Source organism: Triticum dicoccoides, chromosome 4B (assembly GCF_002162155.2).
Source record: "Triticum dicoccoides isolate Atlit2015 ecotype Zavitan chromosome 4B, WEW_v2.0, whole genome shotgun sequence".
Taxonomy (NCBI): Eukaryota; Viridiplantae; Streptophyta; class Magnoliopsida; order Poales; family Poaceae; genus Triticum; species Triticum dicoccoides.
Window position 1 is genome coordinate 641,229,475 of NC_041387.1, and position 11,936 is coordinate 641,241,410.

Below are 11,936 nucleotides of genomic sequence, written 5' to 3' on the forward strand. Positions count from 1 at the left end.
TCACCTCCTTTTTCACACTTGTTGGTGCTACCTGGTAAGTTCTGATCTGTCCTCACTCTTTATTCTTTTTTTTCACAGCAAATTGTTCCAGATCCGCTGCTAGTAAACTTTGATTCATCTGTCATGGTAGCTCTGGCAATGGAGATCCTCACTAAGGAAACCTTTTGTTTTCTAGGGAACAAGAAGGTGGGAGCAGGAAAAGGCGTGGGAAGAAAAAGTTGGTGGCCAGGGGGGCGGTGAGAGCTTCAGTGGGGAGGGGAGGGAAAGGCACATGATGGCCTGGGGATGGGGACCGCTTACATCGCGTGATTTGTTGGCTTGACGTGCGTCTGTTGCTACTGGGGGAGGGATTTTCTTTTATGGGATCGGGGGACCAATTCTTTCCTTTTTTGACGGCCGCTCGGAAGTGCTAGCGGGCCGACGGCCGCCCGCTAGACGTGTCCTATATTTTTAGGTTGGGCCTCCAAACCATGTAGTCGAGGAGTCTGCTCCATATTCTTTTCCTTTGATAGGGCTACAGGGAGTCAGTCCTTTATGTGGGTAAAGGGGCATGCTACACTCCGAGTAGGCCGACTGCAATTACATAACACATGTTGCGTTGGGCCTCTCCTAGTCCTAAAAAAACACTAACTCAATTAGTCAGATCTTTGGGAGCTCCTATTCGGCGATGTAGGCGCCCGAACGTGGAAATGGCGCCTACAGCGCCCCCTCTCCGGGCTTCTATACTCGGCCCAGAACCAATCCATTCGCGAAAAACTACGGGATAAAAAATGGGCAGTTTGAGGATTCGGTCTCGCACCGCACAGTTAACAATTGCTTTGCCTCACCACTAGACCTTTAGACAGCCGGTGAATAAAAGGAACGTGAATTGTCTTAAAACCAATACAGTCGCGCTATTTATTACTCAACCAATTACCATCCCACTAAGATTTTGGAGTTATTTCAAAACAATTTCGAAAATGTCTATTTCTTAATGAAAAGAATTCTTTAAATTTCTAATGCAGTTCACGAATTTAAAAAAATCATCAATTTCTGAAAAGAAGTTCATCGATTTTAAAGAGTTTATTGATTTTTTTGAGAAAAGTTCATCGATTTTGGAAGAATTTTAAAAAAAAAGTTCATCGCATTTGAGAAAAGTTCACAACTTTTTTGTTAAAAAGTTCATCAATTTGGAAAAAAAGTTCATCGATTTTGAAAAAGTTCATTGATTTTCAAAAAAAAGTTCATCAAATTTTTAAAAAGTTCATTAATTTCAGAAAAAAGTTCATCGAATTTGAAAAAAAGTTCATCAATTTCAAAAAAAAGTTCATCAATGCTGAAATTTTTCATCAAATTTTAAAAAAGTTCATGAAATTTTTAAAAAAGTTCCTAGATTCTAAAAAAAGTTCATCAAATCTGAAAATAGTTCATAGAATTTTGAAAAGAGTTCATCAATCTTAAAGAAAATTTCATCAAATTTGAAAAAAGTTCACCGATCTTGAAGAAAAGTTCATCAATTTTGAATAAAAAATTACGAATCTGAAGAAAACGTTCACGCATTTAGCAGAAAGGAAAAAATGAACAAATTTGTTCCAATAAAAAAGGAAAAATACAAATAAAAAAACAAATAAAGAAAACAGTTCCAAGAAAAACGATAGAATAAAAGAAAGTCAAAAGCAAGAGTTGTCGCGAACGTGATGTGGGTCGGGTGGTTAGCTCAGCGTAGTGAATGATAAGTGGCCGGGGTTCGAATCACGCGAACGCACGTTTGTACGGTTTTTTTGCGTTTTAAATAAAACAGGGAAAAGAGAATGTGGGCCGGCCCAACTACAGGCGCGAGAGAGCTGCTGGAGGCGCCGGTTTGCGGAAACAGTAGAAACATGCGCCTGCAGCGCTAAATAGGAATTGCCCAGATCTTTCTATTATCAATAAATAGTACCACCTCGCCCTCTTAGAACCAAAGCCATCAATTTATATACGTCTTCGAGTTACCTATTATCGATCAACTCAATAAGTCGGCTTGAGAATCAATAAGTGGGGGATGAGGATGATGATGTGAGAAGAAGAGAATGAGTCCCACTAAAGGAAAAAAGGGATATGATGTCATGTGTGGGCTAATTAAATGGTGCGCAATAGCGGCTTGATGCCCATAGTCTGGCAAAAATCAAATAAAAACTGCCCACACAAAAAAAGTCTTCCAAATGACTTGGCATGATAGCGTCATTTATTTGAGAAAATAAAAATGGAAGGGTGCTATTTTTTCTTGTGAGACCAATAGTGTTTATTGGAACAGGGAAGAGCTACAATAAACGGACCACAGACCACATCCGATTTCCATGCGATGCACGGTAGTGTAGGTCTTGTCACGTGCACATCCCTATCATCGCCAATCATTACATGGCTGTCACGAGCTTGATCCTAGCATGTTGCTAGTTTTTAATATTCACCAAAAACACTAGATTACATATCCAGGACATTATAAAAGAAATAAAAATCCTGATAGAGGTGAAAAAAAGAGGTAATGCACCATGTTCTTACCAAAAGTTACAAATATATTTTAGTACTCTTGTGCTTGTAAATACCTTCATCATTTTTTTTGGAAAAGGAGGTTAAGCCCCCGGCATCTGCATCAATTGATGCATACAACTATCTTTATTAATTATTTCACAAAGGTCTCACAATAAAATACATCAAGCCACCCGAAGCCACCACTCACACCAACAAGCTCGATAATGTGGAGTGCTCTATCACCCCCCATATCTAAAACCGATGTCATTGCCGATCCATCCACTTAACGTATCGGGACCAACAACCGGTGCAGCAGACCTAAAGCGCGCATCACATGCACACGTTTTAGAAGCCAGAAGCCGCCATCATCCTCGGACCGCTGACCCATCTTCAGAATAGAGATCCGCATCATCCTTGCCAAATCCAGACATCCGTCGACGCCACCACGGCGCCCAACGGCGCCACCGCCCTGCACGCATTCATTTAGAATCGAAGACTCTGAAAGATTTGTCATGCGTAGCACCTACCGACCAGGCATGACATAACGTAGCACTTGTCGGACATGCATGACTTGACCAGGCACGACACAACGTAAATACCTCCATCATACCCTTTCGTCTTTGTGTCTCTCGTGACTCAGGCAGTTAGGGCTTCCTTGCCTTCCGGCGGCGCCACCGCTGGTCTGCCTTGTCTCTTGAGGTGGGTTGGACCCCGACCCTGGTCGGCAGAAGGGCTCCTGCTCCTTTTTAGGTATCTTTTTGTGTTTGTTTAGGATTTGTGTCCTGGAAGACTCCTTGCCCAACAACCATTCTGACGGTGTATCTTGCGTCGTTGGACAGCGTGTGGAAGTTGTCTCCGGCTGATTTCACGGGATTCGATTGACGTCTTGGATCCCGTCTTCGTTGGTCCGCATTCGTGTGCCTTCATCTACCTTTTCCATGTGAGCATTGCGTTTACACCGTGTTTGAAAAATCAAATCAATATCCTAAGTTTTTTTATAACCAAACAAACAATATCCTAGTGTCATTTACACCAGGATCATATAAAGAAGGAAAGTTGACAATGAGTGGTGATCTTGATTCAAACATGTTGCTCCCTCGTGGGAGTATTTTTTTTTACAAATAATAAAGTTGGATACACGTACAAGAATATCCCCATCATCAGCAATAAAAAAACCAGTTATAAATAAACAGGAACTAATAAACGAGATGGTAACAAAGAAGGGAAGAGACAGGGGAGGGAGGGAGGTCCGGTCGGGTCCGGTGGTTATTTGGCTGGGGGAGCCAGCCAAGGAGAGCCAAGGACGCGCGGGATCGGGTCTGCCGTCACCACCACCGGCTCCGCCCGCCTGCGTCGCTCTCCGGCCCCGTGCCGTCCCCCGCCCCCACCACCACCACCATTCCTCCTCTCCGGCCCCTCCGATCCAATCCCGCCGAATCCACTCCTCCTCCTCCTCCTCGTCGCCCCCCTCCCTCGGCCTCGCCTCGATCCGGAAGGAAGGAAGGAAGGAATCTCCCTCCAATTCCGCGCCCAACTCCCCAGGTCCGTTCGCTCTTCTTGCCGTCCGCAGATTCGTTCGGTTCCTCTGCTCGTTTCCGCCCCCGAGATTCACCGATTCCCGTCTCCCTTCCGTCTTTGTTTATCAGCTTGGGGGCATTTTGGAATCCTCCTCCCTCGAGGCGTCTGTCTCGGCCCCAAAGATCCAATTCGGTTGGATTTCTGCCCCCGAGCCGGAGCCCGGCCGGAGGTGCCTGCCCCGAGAGCGGCGCGGAGGGAGTTGATGCCACCCGGCGATGGATCGCCGAGCCTTCAGGAGTAACTCGTGCAACAGCAAGAACCCGGCGCCTCCCTCCTCGCCCTCGGCGGCGGCGTCGGCGGCGGTGTACCGGACGTCCTCGGCGCCCGTGGGGGGCTCCAAGGACAACGTCGGCGAGCGCAAGGCGCTGCTGCCCCGGCGCCCCGAGGGCGGCACGGCCCGCAAGGCCTACAAGGGGCCCAAGCGGCGGGTGCAGTGGAAGGACACCCACGGGAAGAAGCTCGCCGAGGTCTTGGAATTCCAGCCTAGGTAAGCAAACCAAGCAACCTCCGTGCATCATTTCAATATTATTTTTTGTGCTGCCGTAAATGTGCTAGATAGACGCACCATGCTTCTTTTGATCCTGCACTACATGATGCCGATGCCGATGCCGATGTTTCCTTGTTTGGCTACCCAAATTAGCTGCATAGGGGGTTGCTTGGATAGTTGGAACTCTTAGGTGGGCGTCTCTTGTCAAGCAGGAAAGGGGGAAATGATTGCTCTAGTCACGAGGTTCGGTGATCAAATGATATGTGTCCTGCCAGGATACCACTTTAGAACATGTGATCATGTGATCCATTTGGGGTGTTACAATCTGCCAATTTCAGCTAGCTAGGTGAACTGAATTATTGTGCCTGGGGGCTTTTCAACATCCAATTCAAGTAACTGGGGTCTATGCTTCCCTTGAACTCTTCCGAAGTAACATGTGGCTATAATTTCAGTTCTAGTTTGTCGTTTACCTAACCTATAAATTCACCCCGAGTCCGCTGTGAACTGATTAGACAGAAACATGTTCTACTTGTGGTGCCGTAAAAGTTAAGTACGAACCGGTGTTGCAAAATGATCGCATAAAGTCTTAGGCAACTAATCCATAATCGTGCTGGTGCGCAATTATGGACCATTTGTTGGAGTAGAGATTGGTCATTATTGATGTATCAAGGACTGGAAATGAAACAGCCCTTCAAAGTGGAAAAGGATGAGAATTTATGATGAGGCTGCTTCATTTCTTGGCCTCAGTGGCAGTATTATGTCTCCATTAGCCTATAAGAAAAACTGTGTATTGGTCTACTATTACTTTTGGTACGCTCTTCTTATAGGGATACAAATGATATGTGCTGTCATATGTGAAGGTGGTTTGTATATGTTTCTCAGTTGATACTGTAACTTTTGGCAATATAATTCAATCTGTATGCTAGTTCCTTATTTTTTTAACTTTAGTTCCTGATTTCTAGTCAAGCCATGATCAGTAGACTTTTGGCGATTTTATTTTCTGAGAGTAGACTTTGGCGATTTGATTAAACAAATTGTTGAAATTTTGATCAGTATCAGTAGACTTTTGGAAATTTTATTGAAAATTTAGACGAGTTAAACCTCGTCATTTATCAAAATTTATTTATTAGTTATGCATGTTGGGGTGGGGCTGCACATGTTAATGCTAATTAGCAGTAGATTATTGAACATCTGATTCCTCAAATTTTCAACTAATAAATGTAGATCCAAATGTAATTATTAATGTTGATTATTATGATTTATCTTCAGTAAATTGGGCAATTATACATTATACTGTTATGAGCTAAAGTGGAAACCTATCCCGTTCAGAAGCCACTCTTCCACGTCAGGGGTTATCCCTGTCACTGTTTTCTAGTGCCCCATCCTTGCTCTTCGGACCTTTACCCTACCCATGACGTAGACTTCGTTAAAAACCTAGCATTGATGACACATATACGTAACAAGGAAACAGTAATTAAAGTGGCAATACAGTATGGTTTATTTATTTCATTTCATAACAGCTGTAGTTATGTAACTTGTTCTAAGGCCTCCTGCATTGGAACAGGAAATGTTGAACTTATCCGTAACATTTCTGGATGCAAAATTCAGTTACGCTGCAAGCAAGTTTAGTAATATGGTAGTCTAATTGTCGGATTGAGGTAATATGTGATATCTGGCGGTTCAGGACTGAGGACTTGAACCACCCCATATGAATTGAAGACAGTTCACCTGAAAATGCCCTGTTTCCGCCTACACAAGACCATTACATTAGTCCAAATTAATCTGCATCGGAACATTCATTTATTTTAACAACCATGAAATTACACAACTGTAATCTGATCTTAGTTGAACAAGCTTAGGTAAGCTCTGTTACTTTCATATTGATATTAGGAAACCCTTGTTTATGTTCTTCACAGTTGCAGTTTGATTAGTCCCGTGATGGTACCCTACCCTACCCTACATCTTTGTTCGGTGTAAGTTCAGTTTAACCAAGTGAAACTTGTTGGCACATGACTTCTTTTGTTCACCTTTTTTTCCATACGACCCCCAACCAGGGACAGGGTTCTCATTTGTCGCACTGTGTAGCAATTGCTTACAGTTCCAAATTGCTTATTTTTACACGAGCAGTACCTTTTATAGGATTTGGAGTTGCAGAGGCGTAATGAATAGTTTGTTTTATCAGTCTGTAAGTTACAGTGGACCTTAATCTTTACTGCTGAAGTATACTTCTGTAAGAACTTCAATTACCTCAGGTTGTCTTTCTTTGTACTGGCATCAGCTTTACAATAGAACTGACATGAGGTGCGATGATATGTGTTAATTGAAAATGTTGTTCTCTTTTGGGATGCTAGATGTTTTTAAAATATTTTGAAATAGACCTAATACAATACATAGCCCCATGCATCTAATGAGGTTGTATTTAGATTCTAGAAATCTCGAGTCACAGTTTCATGGGGCCAGTATAATCAGAGCAGTATTAGTATATTACACATTAATTATCCCAGTGAAACTTGCTGGCATATGATTTTCTCTCTCTCTCTCTCTCTCTCTCTCTCTTCTCTCTTCTCTCTCTCTCTCTGTCCTCTCTCTCTCTCTCTCTCTCTCTCTTCTCTCTTCTCTCTCTCTCTCTCTGTCCTCTCTCTCTCTCTCTCAGTATATTTACTTCACCTGACTGCAGTTGCATATTTGTTGCACCCTTTAGTCCTCGGAGATCAGTTTACAGTTCCAAATTTTGCTTATTTTTTAAAATGACCAGTACCTTTATAGGCTTTAGAAGTTGCAGATGCGTAATAAATAATTTGTTTCATCAGTCTTTCTTTCTGCTGCCATCAGCTGACAGTAGAATCCACATTGGGTACAATGGTATGTGTTCATAGAAAATGATTTCTTTTGGGATCGTAGTATCTTGGCCGAGATACAATACGTTAATAACCCCATGCATCTAAAGAGGTCGTATCTAAAAAGGGCGCGTTGAACTGTAATTATGTTGGTAGTTCAAGAAAGTCCATGCTGACATTTGCTTGTCTTCTTGATTTTCTTCCTCTAATTGCTCTGCCATTTTTTTTGTGACAATTTGCAGTGATTCAAGTGACTCGGATGATGATTATTTGGATACTTGCATATGCTCAGTCATGTAAATATCGCAGGGCTGAATCTCCGGTGCATCTTGCGCAGGTGGAGAGTATGAGTGTTTAGCAAGAGCTGTATCTTAATGTTATGCATTGGCCTAACAGTCTTGTATAGAAAAAAGGTTCACTCCAACAGGCTCAAACTATCTCATGTAGTGCAAGTCAGGGCTGCGACCTAGCAAGCACTGGCGACGACGAGCCCATATAATCTGTTGAGTGCGCAAGCAGCTGGAAGTTGCGTCAGAATTTTGAGATATCGCCACACATCAGACTAGAAATGGAAAAAAGTGACCCGCGGCGTTCGCAGCAGCAGCCTTGCTCTTATGTGTGATAAGCAAAATGCTCTTAGAATCAGACACGGGCATTTTTGCGGGGCTGGAATTGCGACCGATTTTTTGTCAATAGTATCTGCCTCTTGGCATGTTAACTAACTAGCTGATGTTCCTGTCTGTCAGTCTGATGCTGTCATCGCACGCTTAACATTATTTTTGCATGAATTGATGCCCAATGGATGGTGTGATGGCAAAGTGCAAGGTTTGTAACATTCTTGTGCCCTGTTGGGCAGTTCACTGTCATCAAAAGGGACCTCTTTATTTTCGGCACAAGATGAAGTTGCTCAGAGCCAAGTACTACCTTTTCAAACATTTTGTGTATTGATTCTTTTTTGTTAAAAATCATCACTTCCTGCCATGTGCACGACAAGAAAGCTAAAGTCTACAAATTTACTGTTTCCTTGTTACGTATATGTGTCAGCAATTCCCGCCACACACACACACACACACACACACACACACACACATCCGACGGCCCGGCCCATTCTGGTCTCGGTCCCCACGGGTCAGGAGCCTCCGTCCTCGGATCCCATCCGTTCCGTCCGCCCATCCAACGGTCACATGCCAGCTGGGTCAACACGACCGTTACCACTCGGGCTCTGCCCTTTTCCCCCAACGGCAGCCTCTCTCCTCCCCCAAATGCCGCGCCCCCTTCACTACTACTCCTAGCCGCTGCCGCTGCCGCTTCTCCTCTCTTCTCCCCGAAACATCCACCTCACCGCCGCTTCTCGCCGCCGACGACCGACGCGCCAGGCCAGCCATGGGCTGCTTCCTCGGCTGCTTCGGGGGCGCCAAGTCCAAGAAGGAGCGCCGCCACCGCCGCCGCAAGCAGCGCTCCCCCTCCCACTCCCCCTCCAAGGCCGCCCGCGACGCTGAGGCCGCCGCCGCCGCCGCCCCGCTCCTCGCCACCCTCCTCGAGCTCAGGTTCGTTCCTTGTCCCATCGAGGGTTACTGCCAGACTCACTCACTGATTGATTGGCCGTTGTTGATCTGCTTCGTGATTGATTGATCGATCGATCTCGGTTTGATTTTCTTCCTGCTTGATTAGGGATTCGGCCGATGACCTGTGCCTGGCCGTCGTCGCCAAGAAGAAGGTGACGTTCGACCCCAACGTCACGGCCTACGACGCGCCGCCCATACCCGAGGGAGGAGAGGAGGCGACTGAGGCGGAGGAGGAGGAGGGCCGCGCCGCGGCGAAGGCCGAGGAGGCGTGGACGCTGCTGGGGCCCGAGTGCGCCAAGTCCGAGGCGTTCCCGCTCAACCACAGGTACGGCAACTGCGCCGGCGCCGACGACGACAGCGACTACGAGGACTGCTACGACGACGACGACGATGAGTACGAGTACGAGGACGACGAGGAGGAGGAGGACGATGATTTGGACGGCATCGACGAGTGCGCGGTGGACGACGACGAGGAGCACGGCGGGCTGCTGGGCATCGCGCGCGGCGAGGAGGACGCGTGCGACTCGCTCTTCCTGCTCCCGGCGCCCAAGACGTACGCCAAGGACAATGCCGCTACCGGCGCCGGCCAGACTGGTGCCGCAGCTGAGGCGCCCGCAGCCGAGGTGCTCAACTCGGTGGAGAACTTCAGCCAGTGGAAGGACGCCACCAAACCTCACACAGCCGTGACAAAGGATTCAGAGAAGGAGAACTTGGTCACTCTCTCCGACGACCCGGCGACCGCCCCGGCCATGAAGCAAGAGAAGCCGGCGGTGAGCTGGGACTACACCCCCAGGACGCCGAGCAAGCAGGAGGCCTCGGTGGACGCGAGCCTCTCCACGTGGCTGGGCTCCTCGGGGACGCCGGAGAGCAACTACTCGGTGCGGTCCTACTCACCGATCAGCCGGGAGGACCGGCCCATCCTCGGCGCCCTCACCGTGGAGGACATCAAGATCTCCTCGGCCAACTCGTCGCCGAGACGGTCGCGGTCCCCGAGCCCGAGCCCCGACGACATGCCGATCCTCGGCACCGTGGGGGCCTACTGGAACTGCAGCGGCGCCAAGGGCGGCAGTGATGATTCAGTGACGAGAGGCGGGTTCATGAAGACCAGGAGCAGATTTGGGCAGGTGAGCAGCGATTTGAGCTTTGGTTGATGCATTTGCGGGCTCCAAATGTGTGGCGCTCATGATGTTACTTTTTACCCAATGCAGAACTTGGCTTGATGGAAATGGTGAACTGCCCTCCAGAATTATGATGAAATAGGCTAGAAAGAAGAGCTGTGAATTAAGAGAGAAGATACAGTGTGAGTGAGTGAGAGATTGTTCCATGAGTGAGAGATTCTTTTATGTGTTTGTAAACATGTCATGTCAGCATTCTATATAGCATGGTAATTCTTTTTGTGTGGCACTGTCAATATGATGTAGTACTATTATTTCACCCTTTGTCAATAATCAATATTTTGCACTGCTTGCAAGCTTTTCTTCTTCTGAACTTCTGTTATCTGCAGCACCTCACAACACTATCTTGGAGGCTTAAGATTAACATCATGATGATCTGTACATACATGCAAGCTCTATAGCTCACAACATGAATATGGACCTAGGTGGTTTATCATTAACATCTGAGCACAAGATTTCAGATAATATCATGCAAACTTGTCTTCCCCTGCAGTGGAAAATGAGAACTATACAGCTTTTGCATTTCAGAGGTGTGTGGCATTGTCAATATGATGTACTATTATTTCACCCTTTGTCAATAATCAGTATGATGTACTAAAGTTAGTACAAAGTTGAGTCATCTATTTTGAAACGGAGGGAGTACATTTGAGTTCGTTTTCACCTTTCTGAACTGTACCTGCCTGCTTTTCATGTTGTGAACTTCAGTTATTATCTACAAAAAGGATTCCCTCCACCCGGACAACTGCCCAGATTTCCCCGCGACCCAGTTTTCTCTCTGGTGAGCGACGAACAGCGCGGGGATCCACTTCCCATCTTCAACAGCCGCCGGCGAGCCTGTGGGATCTCCCTCCTTCCATCTGCTGCTCCGGCAGCAGGGAGGGATGGAGATCCCGGTGCTTCGGCTTCGGCCTATAGATAGTTTAGGAATGAGAATAGTATGTTTTTGTCACTCAAATTCCCCAAAAGTATAGACTTCGTTCATCAAGTTTTTTGGTATACATTTGGTCCTTCAAGTCTCAAAACCGGATAAAGTTTGGTCCAAAACTAGATTTTAAGCACGTTGACCGGGTTTGACCATGTCGACCAGGTTTGAGGGACGAACAATAAACTAAAAAAATGGCAAAACATAAAATAATAAAACTCACAAATTTTGTGGCAAGCAAGATGCTTGGGTGCGTGAAAATTTGTGTGGTTATTTGACATCCAAGGAGCTCGTGGCGAAAAAGAAAAACTATTTTGGCTCACAATAAAAAGCCAAATTTTTTTTGGCTAGAGATCATCGGATGTTATTTGACAACAAACATTTACGTGCACCAAGCGCACCCAAGCATGTTGGTTGTCACAAATTTTCAGATTTTTTTGCTATTTTTTTTGAACTTACTGTTCATAGGTCAAACATGGTCAAACCCGGTCAAACGTGGTCAAACCCCGGTCAACATGCCCAAAAATCAGGTTTTGGACCAAGCTTACCCGGTTTTGAGACTTGAAGGACCAAATATATACCCAAAAAATCTTCAGGGACAAGTCTATACTTTTGGAGAACTTGAGGAATCAAAAGCATATTTTTCTCTCTAGGAATGGTTTTGGCGGCTTCCATAGTGACGGCAGCGTTGCTCCGTCGAATAAATTTGCCCATCTCGATGGTGCGGGCAGCGCCGGCAGGTCGATGGCTCGTGTTCCTCTCTGGTTAGTCGGATCAGTGAGGCTAGTCTTTTCACATTCGCGGTGGACGTGTTCTTCGGCTGACAAAGCGACTCTGGTTGCGATGGCGCTCCTTCGGATTTGGTTGTGATGGATCTTCATCTCC

General features: G+C 46.2%; 2 protein-coding genes across 2 annotated transcripts; both read left to right on the forward strand.

The window, feature by feature from the left end:
• The first annotated feature begins 3,750 nt into the window (after positions 1–3,750).
• Positions 3,751–8,224, forward strand: LOC119291968. The gene is made up of 3 exons (XM_037570777.1): positions 3,751–4,029; positions 4,134–4,552; positions 7,632–8,224. The coding sequence occupies exons 2-3, from the start codon at positions 4,281–4,283 to the stop codon at positions 7,687–7,689; spliced, it is 330 nt and encodes a 109-aa protein (XP_037426674.1). The 5' UTR covers positions 3,751–4,029; positions 4,134–4,280; the 3' UTR covers positions 7,690–8,224.
• A 413-nt stretch (positions 8,225–8,637) lies between these two features.
• On the forward strand, positions 8,638–10,425 carry LOC119291967 (eisosome protein SEG2-like). Its single transcript, XM_037570775.1, has 3 exons — positions 8,638–8,936; positions 9,061–10,078; positions 10,163–10,425. Exons 1-3 carry the CDS (start codon positions 8,773–8,775, stop codon positions 10,172–10,174), a joined length of 1,194 nt encoding a protein of 397 aa, XP_037426672.1. The 5' UTR covers positions 8,638–8,772; the 3' UTR covers positions 10,175–10,425.
• Positions 10,426–11,936: the final 1,511 nt, after the last annotated feature.